Source organism: Halichoerus grypus, chromosome 2 (assembly GCF_964656455.1).
Source record: "Halichoerus grypus chromosome 2, mHalGry1.hap1.1, whole genome shotgun sequence".
NCBI lineage: Eukaryota > Metazoa > Chordata > Mammalia > Carnivora > Phocidae > Halichoerus > Halichoerus grypus.
This window is the reverse complement of record NC_135713.1, coordinates 44,532,499-44,551,149: the sequence shown is the minus strand read 5'-3', so window position 1 is coordinate 44,551,149 and position 18,651 is coordinate 44,532,499. Positions and strand designations below refer to the sequence as shown.

Sequence of the window (18,651 nt, the reverse complement as noted above, 5' to 3'; positions counted from 1 at the left end):
GTTGAGACTAAGTCAATAAAAGCAATGATGTTTTGAATGCACAACAAATTCCTTTTTGTTCCCCACTACCTTCTATCTCATTTGATATGGAATTTTTTTCTTTTAGGTTAATTTTAAATGAAAGAGAATTAATCCTTCTCTGCCTTTTCTCTGATAGTTTCTAGAGTTTTACATGCTCCATGTTTGGATGCTAAAGGATGCTTTTTGTACTCACAAGCGTTCTGAGCTTTATCCATCACTTGTAGGTATTTTGACACTGCCCAGAAAATCACGGACAGTGTCTCAGCTATTGATTTGTTCTAGACCTTCAAGAAAAACCACAATCACTGATGTTCCAATGGAATCACAGTATCTCACAGTTAGAAAAATACTACAGACATGATTTCATATGAGAATCTCTTCTATACTACCCCCTTGTCCCTAATGGAATAAGCCAGCTTTTGTTTTAGCATCCATGAACAGCCTTCTCCAGACATCTGGTTATTAGTTATCAAGGCATTATAAAGCTACAGTAATTAGATAGGGTGATGTAGGGCAAGAATAAATAAGTACATCAACAGAACAGAATCAAGTGTCCAGAAACAGACCTATTTATATTTGTTGACCTGATTTATGAGGAAGGGGCATGCAGTGGGGAAAATGGATGGCCTCAATAAATCATGATAGCTCAATAGGAAATCCATATGCCAAATAACAACAACAACAAACCTTGATCCTGTACTTTGCACATATCTATAGGACACACAAATCTAAACGTGAAAGGTAAAATTACATAAGAAATCATAGAAGAATATCTTCATGACTTTGAGGTAGACAAAAACTTCTTAAGCAACACACAAAGAGTACTAGTCATAAAGGAAAAACTTGTTAAGCGGGCTACATTATAACTACTTCTGTTCATCATACAACACCGTCAAGATAGTGAAAAGACAAGCCACAGAACAGAAGATATTGGTAATACAGGCATCTGATAATATGCATTAGCAGGGATATATAAAGAATGCTTTATAATACAACAACAATAAGAAACAACAAATAACCTAACAGAAAAGTGGGAAAAAATTTTCAAAGCTCTTCATAAAAGTAGCTATACAAATGGCTAATAAATAGAAAAAAGCTACGAGTCATCAGACAAATGCAAATTAAAACCATAATGTGATATTATAACACCCACTTGCTAAAATGGTAGAAAAAGGTAGATGTGGAGCAACTAGAACACATCTATTGCGTATGAGGATGTAAATCTGTTTTCAGAAACAGTTTGGCAAAATCTGTAACAGGGAATTATAAATAATGTGGTCTGGGAATTCCTCTCCTACGTATATACCCAACAGAAATTCCATATGCTCATCAAAAGACTTTTACAAGAATATAGCAGTATTATTTATAATGGCCTCACACTGGGAACAACAGAAATGTTTATCTACAAAGATAATCACACTTCTGGATTTATTTCTGGATAAATAAATTGCAGTGTATCCACATGATGAAATACTATACAAAAATGAGAATGAATGGACTGCCACTGTATGTGATGACATAAATGAATCTCAAAACATAATATTGAGCAAAAAGAGCCAGACACAAAAGAGTACATATTGTGTAGTTCTACTTATGAGGTTCAAAAACAGGTCAATTAGTAAAATTAGTCTATGGTGTCAGGAGTCAGGATAGTGATTACTTTTGTATGGGGAAGGGAGCAAAAAGAGGTCCCTGAGATTCTGGTAGTATTCTATTTCTTAATTTTAGTTTTGATCATACAGGTTTTGCTTTATGAAAACTGAGCTATTATTTATGATTTATGCACTGATTGTGTGTTTTACCTCAAAATAAATAAATTGTGCGTCAAAGGGGGAAGAGATGAGGAAAACAGTAACTCCAATTAAAAATCTTCCTATGCTCGGGGCGCCTGGGTGGCTCAGTCGTTAAGCGTCTGCCTTCGGCTCAGGTCATGATCCCAGGGTCCTGGGATCGAGCCCCGCATCGAGCTCCCTGCTCTGCAGGAAGCCTGCTTCTCCCTCTCCCACTCCCCCTGCTGTGTTCCTGCTCTCGCTATCTCTCTCTCTGTCAAATAAATAAATAAAATCTTTAAAAAAAAAAAAAAATCTTCCTATGCTCAGCATATCAAATCAAATCTAAGAGGGAAAAGTCCATTGACTAAAAAAGAGGTTGAGGTTTGAAAAAAATAAACAATGAATCTTCTTTGTATTAGTATGAAATCCTCCTTTTCCCCTTTGAGTTTTGATGCCACAGATATGGTGAAATGTAAGAGCCACTGGCTTTGTAGGGAGGTCTGGTGGATTTGCTTCGGGTTTAATGATGTGTCTGCCATTTCTCCTTCTCCAGCCAGATCGGTAGATGTAGACTGACCTTCTACCAACATCCATCTCTCCTTTTTGGGTCATCCATGGATGGCACTTGGGTCCCAAGATACACCTGAGCTTTTTAAGTTCTCTGTTCCTTATGTGTTAGTTGTATCTTCCCAGTTTGACTATAAAACATCATATAAGCAAAGATCTGGCATTTCTTATTTCCGTGTATTCTTCATGTACTAAGGAGAGAACTGATCACAAGGGCTCAGTAAACACTTTCCATTGTAGAATTAGATCATTCAGACTGTGAAATCTGAAGTGTGAGAAGGAAAGTGACTTGTCCAGTGTCACCCAGCCACAATTATGTCTTCTGACTCCTGTCCTTGTCCAGCCAGGCTCCCTACGTGGCTTTGCTGAGGAAAAATAAACCATGCCCCTTTTGTTCTGTTTGCCTTGGCTTTACTTCTCAGTACAGGGATGAAAAGGCACACCATCTCAATTTTGCTAACTCTGTTCTGCTTTGCTGATTCACTGAGCAAATATTGCCTAAATGTGGCGCCTTTGGCTGTGGGGAGCAGGAACAATACATATAATGTCAAAAAAGCAAAGGCAGTGAGCTGGCTCGTTTCAGTGTTCAGTTCTGCACAATGAGAACACACCAAGCTCTTGTGTTCCTCCTATCTCTTTTCATTTGCCTCTAGGGATTATGATGAAGTTCAGAGTCCTACATATCCTGAAAGGTGTTGAAATCTAAACATCAGCCACTTGAAAAATTGCTCATTGTTAGGGTCACTTGATTTATTTTCCACAAAAATGCTTCATCGAAGTCTGGACTACAAAATGGTCAACGTTAATTTAACCCACTTTGTAAACTCTCTCGACCTTGGTTTTTCTGAAATATAAAATGAGATGATTAGATAAGAAACTACCTGACATTTAAGGCTCTATTCTGTAGATTCATTAGGGATCTAATCTATAGATTCATTAACTTAAATAATTACTAGAATCTATTATGGACACAAAATATTAATAAGCACTGACTACACATTAATAAGCACTGACTATAAATGTCATGTATGTGTATATATCTCTACTCTGGGAGAGAGGCAGGGAGGGCAGTGGGAAGGGAGGGGGGGAGGAAAGAGGGAGAAGGGGAGAGAGGGAGGGGGAGAGAATGAATGAATAAATATATGACTTTTATTGATTACATGTCAGGCACCATGCTAAGTACCATAAAAACTTATTTAATCTTTACAATGATTCCAAAAAGAATTATCTTCTCTTTATATATAAGGTATGACAGATTGTATTTTCCAAATATGGCCATAACAATCTGTCTTATTCCATGTGTTCCTCTTAACAATGTGATTTTGCCACTTGTTCTACTGAAAGGTTCCTTCCCTTTTGATATGCCTAGACTTGTGACTATGGCAGAAGTCACACTATGTGACTTCTCAGGGTAGGTCATGAAAGGTGATACAGCTTCTGCCTGCCTTCTCTTTGGTCCCTTGTTCTTGGAACTGACTCTCACGCTGGGGAAGCCCACACAGAGCATGGAGAGGGCACATGTGGGTGTTTGGGACAACAGCTTCAACTGCCAGCTCTGTGCATGAGTCTTCAGATGATTCTGTCCCCTGGCTGTCCAGTCATCCACAGCCTTTTAGTTCTTCCATCTGAGGCCCCAGACATCTTCAGGCAGGGATAAGCTATCCCACTATGCTGCTTTCCAAATTTCCTGACCCGTGGATTCCATGAGCATAATAACATGGCTGTAGTTTTATGCTACAGGTTTGGACTTGTTATGTTGTAGTAACAGAGACTCTGAGTTGCAAAGTTAGTTGTCCAGGGTCACACAGCAAATAAGTGTGCCAGGCAGAAATAAGCCCAGGTCTAACTCCTGAGCTCATGCTCTTAATTACTCTGTTGAAAAAGAGCTACATATTTACAGGTCCTGCAAAACCAGTGTCTGTCACTCAGGGAAACAGAGAAAATCACTGTAATGCTGACCACGAAGAAACAAAATCAGACGCCCAGGAGATGAGGGAAGGGTTGCTGCCCAGGAGAGACGAGTTTTGCCACGGAGGCAGGCAGGAGTTCAGATCCAGTTCCTGTCCAGGCTTAAAGTGAGAAGTAACCCTGGGATGGGATGAGTGATGCTGTCCACATCCTCCAGCCATGACACTGTGCCTGGCAGCCTTCCTCCTTTTTCTGGGAGCAGTCTCTGGACTTCCCTCTGGTCAGTGCTGGGCCAGGAGGACAACCAGATAAGGAGATTCATGGCAGTGAGTCCCAGAAAGCTTTCACCACAGAATAAATGAGTGGTGGGAAGCCAGAGACAAAATGGAAAGGAAGTGATGTGATTAACACAAAAGGATGCAAAGAAAATTAGGACTTTTGAATCCCTGGTATATGCTAGGCAACCTGCATCAGTTTTTGTTTGTTTACGTATTCTTGTAAGAATCCTATGATATTGGCATTAATGGCCCTGTGTTTTTTAAAGGAAACTGAGGCTTGCTAGTTAAGTTACTGGCTCAAGTCTTACAGCTAGTAACTGGAAGACTAGGATTCAAACCCAGGTCTCTCTGAATAATGGTTATATGGTCTCAAAACACAGTTATTTCTTCTTCTTTGCTTGGGCTTCCCTCCATCCCCCAACTGCCTTACCTGGAGTTCCTTCTGTAAGTTTAGTTTTATCCTTTGGGACCAGCCCAAGTCTCTCCTTTTTCACTAAGCCAGCCCAGATCATTTTAGTCCTCAGTGATCTTTTTTTTCTCTACCTATTGCCTACAAATCCTGTGCTTGGGAATTATTCAAATACACATTCTGCTTTATTATCTACCTTTTTTTCTTGTATATCTTGGTTCTTCTACTGACTTGCAAAGTCAGGTGTCTGAACTCATGTTTCTTGCTTCTTTGCATCTGCCATAATGCTTAGCATTGTGCCTAAGGCAAGGTTTAGACCCAAGATGGTGCTCAATTAAAACATTTGATTGATTAATGCTCCCTGGTGTCTACAGAAACATACACACACAGTAACCAGAAACAAAACAAAATAAACTCCCTCTCCATTCTCTCTCTCTCCCCCTTCCCAGAATGGGTACCTACACAGAGACTAGGACATGAAAGAGAAGATGAATATCAGGTGGGTGCCTAGCCAGACTTCCACAGAAGGGAAGGCATCTTTCTGCCTGACAGCTCTTCTGTGCCACTCAGGAGATAAATAACCTGGGAGCAGCAGTGGTATGGACTCCCTGAATGCCCAGCCAGTATCCTCTGAATTCTAGAAATTAGACCTGGCTGACATCATTCCGTCCATGGTAGACCAAAACTTAACACCAATCAGTAAAGATGCTCCATGTGGACCTGGGAATTTCGTACTGATGGCAACTGAAGAACTGACCCAACATTGCCCATTTTAGATTCTTGGTTTCTTAGGTGATGCTCTAATGGCTTTATAAAGGTTATAGGTCCCCCAAAGTCATAGTATTGAGTTTATCGTTAAACTTTACGAGCTCTGAACCTTCGGCTAATAAGTACCTAGGGATGACCTTGACTGAAAGGTCCCATGGCTCAACACATGCCTGCTTCAGTGCCTTTGTTCATGGCACTCCCTGCCCCCTGCCCCCCCCACCCCTAGATTTCTCTCTTCATTTTTCTTAGTTTTTGTAGAAGATCTTATCTCATCTTTCAAGGCACAGTCCAATGCTTCCCGGAGGTCTCTTTTCACCATAGCCCACACTAATTTTTCCTTTCTCAGAAAAAAGTTGGCACCAAATCCACATGCCACAGAGTTTAGCCCTCAGTTACACATTCTCTTAGTTCCCTGTGTTCCAGAAAGGCAGCCTGGTGCAGTGAAAAAGATCCTGTAATTTGGGACCAGTGGGACCACAACCCATTATTTCCCTGCCATGCAACCCTGAAGATCTTTACAAAGCAGCACAGGCATTCTTGTTCTTCTACCGAAACAGCTGCATTGGGTTTCACTGGATGATGAACCATCTCTTCTTTCAGCAGACTTCCACTGAGGGACAGTGGGCTACTAACAGATTTTTAAAACATCAGTGAAAGGGACATCCTTATACATACATCCTGTCACATTTGCACAACCATTTCTATAGGATAAATGTGTGGACCCTAGATGTTTCTCACCCATACAATTTTAAGGCCATTTGTGATCTTTTTTGTCTCTTCTTCTCCCACTCCCATTCCTACCTAAGGAGCTATAGTTAAAGAATCCCATGCCCCCTCCAGCTTTTCGCTATGACTATGAAACCTACCCTATGCCATAGTCACTTCCTAGCTGAAGCCAAGAGGTTGGCCTCTCCTAAGTGGCACTAGTTGTATCTTTTCTTCTGTTTCACATCTTTCTTTCTCCAGCTGGCCACAATGAACTTCCTCTTGGTAGGGGCAGAGTGCATTCCTGGGTGCTTACCTTTCCCTCCTCAGGAGATGGCTTTTAAAGACAAAGAGACTGTAAAGAATAAAAATGGAATAAAAACCCAAGGCAAAAAAGGTCCATTAAAAAATCAGAGTGAGGGAGCCCTACAGATGAAAACGGGACCTTTTTTTTCATGAATTCTAACAATCCATGGAGAGCCTTAAGGGACACTCAGAAGATTTCTGGTTTTGGAAGGCTGCAGTGTGTCAAGGATAAATCATGGAATCAGACACACACAAATTATAATCGCAGCTCGGCTGGGTAACCATGGACAAGGGAGTTAATCACTCTGAGCCTCAGTTTTCTCATCTGTAGAGTGGTGCTGATATACCTGGGCAGAGGTTGTCATGATGATGAGTAATGTGATCTAACACCAGAGTGCCTGACACATAGCAGTTGCAATAAGTGAAAGCAATTATTACTACTGTTTTTGAGCCAAGAGAAAATTAGAGCATCCCTGAATAATGGGGTAACTGGCAACATTAGGATGATGGGGAGCTTTGTTTTCTGCATCTATTTAACTTCCTTTTCTCCAGTTCTACCTGATTTTCCTCCAAATCCCTTCATAGACCAGGACTGAGTTTCCCCATGTGACACAGGTAGTTACTGACAGCTAGAAAATTTCTCCATTAGATTGCTTTCTCTCCATTGAATGAAAAATAGGACATGCTTAGAAAGTACATGTTAATTCAACAAGCATGTATTTGAATGTACAACACCTGGTGCCAGGTTTTGGATGAGCTGCAGAGATCAGTCTGCCAGTCTGTGTCTTGGTGAGGAACAGCCAGGGTACTCTAGTACAGGGCTGCAGGTGAAGGATGCCCTCAGAGATATGCATTGACAGTGGTGACAGCAACAGCAGTGTCAACAGCTCTTACTGTCTGTGGGTCAGCCCTGTGCAGAGGAAGAGCTTTCCAGGCACTATGTCATTTAATACCCTTTCGGTAGGTCGTCTTCTTATCATCCTCATTTTCCAGAAGAAGAAATTGAGGTGCAGAGAAGCTATCTTCCCACACTTGCACAGCTGCTAGGATTCAATTGCAGCAACCCTATCCCAGGCTTCAGGCATAACCATTATTGTGAAGCACAGATTCAGAAGAGAAATTGGGGTTGGGAAGCCTGTATTTGCAAAGGGGGAAGAGTTGAGCAGGAAAGATGGGAGCAGTCACTCCAACCAGAGGGGATGAAAAGGGCATGGATAAACAAAATGAAGCACAACTTGGTTTGGCTACAGCCTTGGCTGAACCTGAGAATCAGAGGGAGACACACCTTAGATGGGGGTCTGGAGACTTGGTAGGTACCATCTTGCTGCCATTTTGAAGATGGAGAAGCAAGACAGAGGAAGTGACTCACCCAGTGGGCTAATAGTAGACTGAGACTAAACTTCTTTCTAAGCTCCTTTACCACATCCTCCAGTCATGTGGGCCTGCCCCCTGTGACAGCAGCTCCTCCCATTGCCTCCCTTGGGTAGGACTCCATTCTGCTTCCAGCAGGTACTGGGCTTCCTTATTTTAAGGCCTTCTTAAGCCATCAGAGACACACCATGAGTATCATCACCTAGGTTTGTCATTTCTGTGTTAGTGTGCCTGATACCATTGATCTTCTGCTTGATACCTTGGGCTTAATTTGCCTATTATCTTCCTTGAACATCCCTAGGGCAAAAGTATTCATTTGCACAGATGGATAGTGTGCCTAACTCATATTCAAAACCATCACTGGAGTATGAGCATACATTCCCCATCAATTCGATTAATAATGCTTTCATGTTTTCCCTATGTAGAATTCTGTACTTCTTTCCAGATGAACAATTGGGTCTTCTGATCCAAGATGCTGTATTTCCAGAGAAATTTTAAAAAGAAACTTTCTTTTCTCTCCAGGAGAAATGGTTCTCTCCAGGAAAGGAGAGGTTCTCTCCAGGAAAATGTAGAACCTAGGAAGATATAGTCATGGGCAGGCTTTTTTAGTTATAGAGACATAGGGATCATCTTTCTTCTAGTGCAGCACCCATCCATGGCCTAGATTTTCTAAGTCATGTGAAAGATGAGAAAAACATAGTGATCACATTTTGGAACACATACTTGGGACCAAAAATGAAGGGAGGAGGGGGGAAATTCCTTTAAAAAGTACATAAATATAATATTCCAAGTATGGTCTCCATTAATTAAAGGTACAGTGGTACATTATACTCCTTGCTGTTCTTCCAGGGGTCTCCAACTGGTGGCCCACAAGCTGAATCTCGGTATGTTGCTGTTTCCTCTGCATAGAGTTCCCAGGTCAATGACTGTCCAGAACTGAGTGGGGGCTGCCTTCTTTGGCTGACATATGCATGTCTCCATTCACCACAGCCCCCAGCTGACGCCCATTCTTGTGTTACTGAGCTTACACAAATTACCTCTGTGACTCCTGGCTAAGTCCCTCCCCTCCTTATATACCAGAACCTTCACCTATCAAATTGGGATGGGGGTGTTGATTACATTTTACAGGTGTTTTGCTTATTGCTTGCCTCCTCTCACTAGAAGGTAAGCTCTTAGGAGGGCAGGGAATTTTTTGTCTGCTTTGTTCAGTGATACGTCCTATAGTACTTTGAACCATATCTGTTGCATAATAGGCACTAAATAAACATTTGATGAGTGAATAAATGGCTCTAAACATCCCTTTCAGCTCAGTGAAACACTTTCTAAACATTTGCCTATGGTGATTTTTGAAAGAAAAAAACAAGCTCTCCTTCAGTTAAGCTGCTCAAACCTTGGACTTTCAGAGCACTCTAGAGAGGGAGAGCATCATTTGACTTCCCTCTTCCTGGTGGCCAGAATTGCTGGCTGAGATGCAGAAAATTGATGCTTTTCATTTGTGTATCCAGTGAAGCTTTTATCCTCCTGTCACTGCATTCATTTTAATACTTCCATGTGGCTTCTGGAGCTTCTGAAACTTCTACTCTTGTGCTTCTCAGTGATCTGTGAAACTGCTGGGCATTGGAGCCTGGCTCTGGGTCTTGCCATCAGGTAGCAGAGGATTAAAGTTGAAAAGGAAGGCAATGAGCTGAAGTCCCAGGGATGGGGCCAATCCTGGACAGTCCCTACACAGATCACACCTGACACATTTGCAGAAGCCCCTCACTGGGGCTAATGGTGAGGGACAGATGATTTTGATGCAGGTCCCCGTAGAAACCCCTATACCTAGTCTTAAGCAACAAAGCAGCTGTCCTACACTTCTTGCATCATGATTGTCTACACATCCTTGTGATATTGTTCCTTGAAGCGATGAATCTGTGTCCTAAATGAGGTTTATGTTTTCTAAAGGTGAAATATTTTATGATTTCAGGTAGCTTCTATCAACTTCCCTGAATTTCTACTCTCAGCATCCCTTCTTTCCTCCCGCAGCACTTAAATGACACAAGATGAGCAAGAGGAGGAGGTTTGCATGACTGTCTCTGGGAGAGGAGGTGGGAGAACAGGAGGTGGATGGGGTGGATTTCTCATCACCTCTCAGTGTCATTGCATACTGGTTGCTATGGAACTTTTGTGTGAATGCAAAGGTCAGACTGTCGTTGGTTATCAGTTTGGGATCTGCTCATTGGTTATCCTGTTCCCATGGTGAATCAGTTGCTTGGCCTGACAAGTAGATTAACTGGTGGGGTGGGGGAGGTGTGTGGTACAGGGTTCTTGGAGATCTCCAAAGTGTCATCACTCCTCCACTCAAGACTTCTCACCGAGACTAATTATCTTCACTAGGTGGAGATAATTATCATATATTCTGATACATTTTAAGATCAGGAATAAAAGAGTTTTGAAAGCTGCAGTCATAATTTCCCATTTTCCTCTATTCCCCTAGGACCTCCCGAACTCCTCTTGTTCTACTTACTAAGGTCATCTGAACCCAGAAAAGTACTGACCCCATGGATGAGCCAATGAGGAAGTGGGGGCTGTGGGAATTAAGAGGTGAAGAGGCTCACTCTTAGCTCACTTGCAGACAGTGGGAGCCTCGGGTTGACACTGCATGGTTTGACACTGCATGGTAGGCAGCATTGGACTGCGCATCAACAGGCCACAGGGATTGTCTCGATCACCTCAGAGGAAATCGCTTTGCCCTCTTGGGCCTTGGTTTCCTCATACGTAACATGAGATGGATAAACCAGATCATCTTAATGATCCCACCCAAAGCTAAAGGTCTCTGGAACTTTGGTTCCATGTTTTCCAAATGCTCCCTACCTCTTGGATCCATCATGGACTCTTCCCTCCCATTACTCTCATATATCCAGTCCATCAGCACATGCTGTCAGTTCTAATTTCAAAGTAGCCCACAAATCCATTTTCATGACCATTATAATTTCCATCACTATAATTTCCCCTAGATGGCCATGAGAGCCTCTTGCTTGGTTTCTCTGCTTCCATTCTTGACTATTCGCTGCCCAATTCATTTTCCTCATAGCTCCCCAGATTGGTATTTTAGCATGTAAATCAATCCTTCCCTTGCTTAAAACTCTCCAATGTCTTCCCATTATATTTAAAGTAAAACTCTAAATCTATACTATGGTATGGGGCCTCACATAATCTGGACTCTGCCTGTTTCTCTGATGTTGTCTCAAACCCGTTCTCATTCACTGCAAGCCATATACACTGCTCACCCCTTCCACCCTTGAAAGCAGCTAAGCTCTTTTGCATCTGAGAGGCTTTGCACACGGCTATTCTGTCTCTCAGCTCTGTGCAAGCCTACCTCTTTCTTACCTATCAGCTCCTCAGAGAAACTGTCTCAGAACTCCTTAAGTCAATCCCCTGTAATTCAACTTCCCTTATTATCTATTGCTACAGCAGGGTCATTTTATTTGTAGTGCATCACAATTGCCTGTTTAATGTCTGTCTTACAGCACTATACTCGGCAGCTCCTTGAAGCAAATACTCCTAGCCCCCATGCTCCTCATCGATATATCTTCATATTCTCAGCACCCTGCACCATGCCCTGCATGTTGTGGACAATTAGCAATATCTGTTGAATAAGTGAATGAAACTAGCTACAAATAGGGGGAAAGGGTGCAGAAAAGAAAGTTGAAGGAACTAAAAATACATTTTGCCTGTGATAGTTTTGTCCCTCTTTTAGTTTATCTCTTCTCAAAATGTTCCTCTCTATGGGAAAAGGAATCTAAATATCTATTAAAAATAGGTCATCAGATGCAAGAAGCAGGTCTATGAAGTCAATTCACGGATGGCATTTTAATCTCACCATCAGCCTAATGCAAAAAATTGTAATCTGTGATCATAGCTAAACTGAATTTTAACTTTGGAATGTTAAATAGCTTACACAAACCCAATTTCTCATATAAGTATTTTAAGGAGAGGTGGGAAGAGTCTTTAAAGCATTTCAGGAGCATTTACTGGTCTATGTCATTGAATATGTTAATCACAGATTATTTATCCACGGTGTTAAGTGCAGAAAACATTGGCTTGAGCCACTGTGGCCAGTGCTGCTGGCTGATTCCTCCACAGCCATCCCCACCCCTTCCCCTCTAGAGGCTAGCTAAGTTCTTGCCTTACTGGCCTTCCTTGCCACTATAAGTGATCATGGGCCACTGTTTCTGACTAAAGAGAGAGAAGCAGCCATCAGCTGCTGCGGCGCGGAGTATTCTGTTAAGCTTTTTTTTTTTTTTTTTTTTTTGAGCCAAAGAGCTAGAAATGGCAACCCTTCTTCCCCTTCTTGCTGCTTGAAACATGCACACGATATCTGGGTGTAGCCATCCTGTGAATATAAGCAAATGCCAAGACAATCCCAAAACAGCAGATCCTGGTTTCATTGAATGATGAGCCGCTGTCTGCTTCCATGCTTCTTATAACGTAAGAAAGACAACTCTTCATCTGTTCATATTCTTGTGGTCAGATTATTGTGTTAATTGCAGGGAAGCACATTTAGCTACATTTTGTTGGCTTTGATTAATAGACCTTAACATGAACTTTGAAGAGATGAAGAGATAAAGCTACTCGTGTGTGAGTGTAAATACATGTAATTCAGATGGAATCTAGTTTCTGAAAATCTAAATTAGTGAGGATTTATGCTATATTCTTTAAGTAAACAGCAAGAACAACTAACTGAAGCTCATTTGGAAGGATATTTGATGTATACAAGCCCTTTAAAGCTCTTCCCGCCATAACCCAGATTGTCTGACACAGTGCTCTGCATGTCAGAGGCCCATGAAACTTGGCATGAAGTTGAGTGGAAGCCCAATATATAAAATCAATAAAATAATAAAAAATGGCATCTGTTTTATAGTGCTTCCTGGATATTATATTCTGGGTTCTATATGTATCATTCTATTTTAAACCTCACAACAATACTTGCGGTGGGAACTATTCCATTCTACCAGTGAAAAAACAGGCGGAGAGTGGAGGTATTCTATCAAAGATTGGGAGGAAGGAGGCTGGGTTGGATCCTGTTCAGTCTCCTCTTCACCTCAGTGTTGGTTCCTAAGATACTCTAGTGGAACCCTCAGAAGGCGTGGAGGCAAAGTTTGAACATCCTTCTGCAGTCAGAGGTCACAAACTCAAATACCCTCCCAGGGGCCAGGTGAGTAACACAGGAATGAAGGTGGTTAGCTGGGGGCGTTGGTGCCAAGGGGGATAACGGATCAGCTGAGGAGGGCAGCTGCCATGTGGCTGTGCACGGCCATGACCAAATTCTGTGCAGATCAAATAAAAACAGGCCTGGCAGGGGATTCGGCTCTTGTGGGCCACTGACTTGAGACCTTGGGAGGAAGCGTGGGGAGTATGAAAACATACCCTGAGGTCAGACCACACGCGGGTGAACCATTAGGAGGTGAGATGCCCATGGAGGAAAGAAATAATGGAGAACAACAACCCCTGGGTCTTTTTAGACACGTGCATATTGTGATGGCCCTACATTATACTGACGAGCTAAGAGTCATTCCTTCCCACTGTTTATCTACTGGCCTGATTTATTTTTAAGCAAGTCCTTCCCCTGCTTGGTTCTATCTACTCTTCACCATGTGTTTGCCAGTATTGGCCAAGCATCCAGTCTCACACCTCCTCTCCCACGCACCCCACCCCCCAACTGTCTTCTTATTTAAAGAAAAACAAGATTATAATGGTGAACAATGAGACTACCTAAATTATACAGCAGCCAAAATGAGTCCTGAAGGAAGCTCCTTAGGAAGAATTTTATTCCATTGCTACTTAGGAATATTGGTTCTCATTGACTCTCAAATGCAAATCAGACAGGTGGTAAAGATGCCTCCAGCACAGGTCCACGAGGGCTTAATATTTATGCAATTTGCCCCCAGAGGGTGACAGTGTGTGCAAATCTATTCACGACAGTCAAGTTGTAAGTCATGACACCCTGTGTGCTTTAGAAACTTGGTAGTCTACAAGGGACTGCCTAGTGGAAAAGGAGTTCATAGACAGTGAACAACCATAAAAAGAAAAGGAAATATAGTCAGTGCTTGTGTATCAGGTAAATTGGAGGGGATTTGTGGCATGAACATTCCAGAATGTAGTTGAAAGAGCACTACACACAAAGACAGGAGGTCAATAAATGTGGGAATTGGTCCAGATTGGTAGATTTCAAGTTTTTTTCATGTCCCCTACTTTCCAACCTGCCTTCTTTTTTTTCTTTCTTAGCTTCAGAATCACTTTTTTTTTTCAAAAGAAATAGTATTCACTATCATATAAAACAGACAAAAATGGAACTACTCTGGTTCTGTGGGGGGGAGGGGTTGCAAGCTCACTGATTTGGGCACCCAAGTTCTCTCAATGCAGTATCTGAGTCACCTCTGAGAAACCCCAGTTTTAAAACACAAGAAACAAATTTGTATCACCACTAGAACTAGATTATTTCTGAGGTCTGTCTCAGAACTAAGAAAAAGAGAACCTTTTCTCTTAAAATTGAGGAAACCGAGGTCTAGTAGGGCCAGGTGGCCTGCTCAGGGCCATGCAGAGCACACTACAGCCAGTGCTGGGACCCACTCATAGTTCAGTGCTCCTTCCATCACTTAGAAGTAGTATAGGATGGTGGTCTGAATCTCAACTCACCTAGCTACTAGCCCGATAACCTTGGCAAGACTCAAAATTTATGTGGTTCCTCATTTGTGAAAGAAGATGCAACGAGGGTCCCACCTTATGCTTCTGTGAGGATTCAGTAAGATAATGCATGTATGGGACTCAAAACCTTGCTTCCCATCTGATAGGTGCTCACTAAATGTTAGTTGTACCATACTGTCCCTCACCCCTTCTCTGAACCTTTCAGCTACAGAACATCAGACTTGTGATTATGCCTGTTCATCCTGACAGAGCACATCAACCAGATAGCAGACAGAGCTGGCTCAGACACAGGAGGCATCCAGATAATCGACAGCATACACTGGACAGTTGACTGTAAAGCATAATTGAAAAGCTGAATACAGTAAAGTCTGGAAATAATTCCTATCCCTTAACTTTCCAGTGTTTGCTTTTTTTTCCCCAAGAAAAATATAGCATTGAGCAAAGGGGTTGAGAAGAGCTGACTGACCTGGGAGAAATGTCACATCCTTGTTGCATGAATGCTCCCAGGGAGAACCACAGACTGTTGAATATCCCAAACTCATTGGACTGGTCACTGGTTGTCTGGTCCCGCCCTTCCTCAAACTCTTCACTGTGCCATTCATAGGGGCTGAAGCGGCTGACCAGGAAAAGGACGACACTCACTCCAATGTAGGCAAAGACAATGCACATCCAAATCTCATAAGCCAAAGGATCGAGGAAGGAGAAGACCCCAGGTTTGGACTTCTGTGGCTTTTTTATCATGATGGAGATCCCCAAACTCATAAATGGCTTGGAGAAATCTATCACCTCTTCCCGGACCAAGGTGATAGTTAAAGGAGCTACGGCCACATCGGCTCTCTGCAAAAAAAAAAAAAAAAAGAAGAAGAAGAAGAAGAAAAAATGCAGTTGAGCTCAGCAGCTCTGTATTCTCTTGTTTCTCTCTCCACTGAATATTCTTTTGCATCTTAAAGGATGTGAGAGTTGAAAAGAACCTTAGAAGTCTAATCCCTCCTACTCTCTATAAGGTATTTCTGACAAATGAATGATCAGCTCACTATCTTACAGGAGGGATTATCCCATTGTTTGACAGCTCTAACTGTGAAGGCATCTTCCTCACATTACTGGAGGGGGATGTTGTGATATCTGTTGCTTCTGCCTGCCCCGCCGCCATACCTCCTTCCACCGCTGGAAAATCACTCCGGCCCCACTCCTAGTCCTTCTAGTTCAAATGGGGCTGATCACCTGGTTATGTGGTGAAGCACATGACCTGGGTTTGGCTATCAGTACTTCATTTCCTTGGTCAGAATGATTCATTCAAAAATGGCATAGGACCGGGGTGCCTGGGTGGCTCAGTCGGTTAAGCAGCTGCCTTTGTTTGGCTCAGGTCATGATCTCAGGGTCCTGGGATGGAGCCCCAGGGAGTCTGCTTTTCCCTCTCCCCCTCCCCCTGCTCATGAATGCTCTCTCTCTCACTTGCTCTCAAATAAATAAATAGATAAGTAAATAAAACCTTTAAAAAAATGGCATAGGACCCAAGTCAGTTTAATGAGCATTAGCCCTGAGAGTCAGAATGAGAGATACAGAAACTGGTCCATAATATAATTTGGGCCATGCTAAATTCAGGGCTTACCCTGGACTCCTAGGAAAATGGGTTAATATATTCTGTTTGTCCCCAGGAACATAAACCAACCTTTCTGTTTGCCTAAGCCAGTTTGGATTGGGTTTCTTTCACCTGCAGCCAAGGTATCCCTGGCTAATAAGGTGATAAAGGCAAATTTAACTCAATAAACACTTATTGGACACTTATTATGTGCAAGGCCTAGGCTGGAAGCTGTAGGTGAGCTATGGTCCCTACACTCAGGGTATTACAAATTAGTAGGAGAGGTTGGTATACATATCCACCCTCCCCCACCCCAGCTGCCCACACACAACTTTTCAGTCTACAAAGTAGGCTGGATATGTGCTACCCAAGAGATACAGAATGATACAGAAGAAAGACCAGAGAGACATTAATTTTGGCTGAGGAGATTAGGGGCTGCATCATAAAAGAGGTGACACATGCAATTGGCATTGAAGGAGGGGTAGGATCTTATTGCTCTGGCAATAGTACACATTCCAGAAGGAGGGAACCATGTGAGTGAAAGCCTTGCAGAGAGGAGGAAAAGGTGTGTCACAAGTATTTTTCAAGAAGACTCCTAAGAAACATAGTTAATTCACTTTTTAAAAATTCAAATCCAGCATGTAGATAAACATGAAAAGGTTGGAAGAAATGCTCATCCTTGGACATCCAGCATGTGGAATCACCAGCCTTGCTCTTTGTTCTTCCCTCCCTCTCTCTATTATTACACAATAAAAGTCCACTGTTCTGTTGGCCTGAGATCAAGAGATCCTGGAAACCCAAGAACGTTCCATGGACAGGAGCCACAACACTCATTCTGGAAATGAGAGACACGTCTGTGCAAGTCTGTTCCAGGAGGATGGCTTTCTCTCATGATGCTGCACTGCAATGCACATGTGAAGCTGGTGACAGATGCTGTGCAGATGAGGGCCCCACTTAGCTGCTGGCTGGTGTTGCATAGACAAGATTTCCTCCGGTTACTTTCATTGGCTGGGGTTTGTGAGAGGGTGCTTTAGGTGGAATCAAAAGCCTGCCTTCAGAATGACTTAAATTCTCACCTAGAAAAAGAAACTTTCCATAAAGCAATGTAGAATCAGGTGTGAATTTGATAGTAATTCTGTTCTTTTCCCTAATAACCATTGCATAAATCTTGATATATATATATATATATATATATATATATATATATTTTTTTTTTTTTTTCCCCCCAAACACTTACAAGCTAGTGCAAGGGAGAAAATACCTACTCTTTCTTCCGTAACCTAACATCGAAAGAAAGATAGAAAAGGAAGGGAGGAGAAAAGTCATGGAAATAACTTAGAGGTACTACCACAAGTTATCCAAAAGGGAAGTGAAAGAAGACCAGCTTTGAAAGTGGTAACAAGAATTGAATGGATTTGTTTGATGCCTCCTGACGTGAGTTAACAAAAGGAATTGCAGACTGGAAAAATCCTAGCAGCACATCATCTTAGTGCTTAGTTCATTCAGCGATTCCAGGATTTGTTTCATGGAACATGATTTCTGGAAGGATGTTAATAAGCACAACATGAAAATAAATATTAGAAAACATGAATTTAAACAGGTTACTTTGGGGCAAGACTTCTCAGAACCTTTAAAAGATCACTGTGTGCTGAGAATTTCCAAGAGACGTAAGTAGATGCAGTACTTCTAAAATTATCTGGCCATGGATCCTGAGCATCAAAAGAGACCCACGTGTGTAGGATACACACAGTGGGAGATGCTACATTCCGTGACCTTACTTTATAGAGAAAAAACTCAGGTCCAGAGAGCGAAGGTGGTTTGTGCAAAACTGCAGTGTTTTAGCTTGTTTGACATTGACTGAGAGGTCTAGAGAGTTGTTTCAAACACCTGAGGTTGTTCCTGGAGCTCTGCAGGATTGGTGAAAGGCCAAGCTCACTGGGAAAGCATACCCACTGCTCTGCTCTGTGACTTGCTGACCACATGGCCTGAAGTGAGACCGTTGTTTTTTGGGATATCAAATTCCTCATTTAAAAAAAAAGAGGCATGATAACTTTTGCTTTACCTATTTGATAGTATTGTTTTGTGAGGATCAAAAGAATTCAAATATGTGAGAATACTGTGAAGTGTAAGCGTTTCACAGAAACTCAAAATTATTTACTTAAACTGAGTTCTTAGGACAGTGGCTCTCCAAGTTGAGCATATGTCACAATCATCTGGGGGACTTTTAAAAACACAGGTGGCAGAGTTTCTGGATCTGAGAGTGATACCTGAGAGTTTGCA

General features: G+C 42.1%; 1 protein-coding gene and 1 long non-coding RNA gene across 13 annotated transcripts in view; one reads left to right on the top strand and one right to left on the bottom strand.

The window, feature by feature from the left end:
• The window catches only part of GRIA1 (glutamate ionotropic receptor AMPA type subunit 1), a 299,370-nt gene that overhangs the window by 72,980 nt on the left and 207,739 nt on the right, over positions 1-18,651 (bottom strand). For all 3 annotated transcript variants that reach the window (XM_078066772.1, XM_078066773.1, XM_078066771.1), the window contains exon 11: positions 15,259-15,629. In XM_078066772.1, the coding sequence (XP_077922898.1) occupies positions 15,259-15,629 (371 nt within the window). The remainder of the gene's footprint in view (positions 1-15,258; positions 15,630-18,651) is intronic.
• LOC144381083 (uncharacterized) overlaps positions 1-18,651 on the top strand; it is a 912,868-nt gene that overhangs the window by 757,402 nt on the left and 136,815 nt on the right. For 2 of the 10 annotated variants that reach the window (XR_013445587.1, XR_013445578.1), the window contains exon 3: positions 3,439-3,459. The exons of 6 other annotated variants lie outside the window; for them this stretch is intronic. This is a non-coding gene — a long non-coding RNA (uncharacterized LOC144381083). Of the gene's footprint in view, positions 1-3,422; positions 3,460-18,651 lie in introns of those variants that run through there. 2 more of the 10 variants (XR_013445582.1, XR_013445572.1) reach the window with 2 other exon arrangements.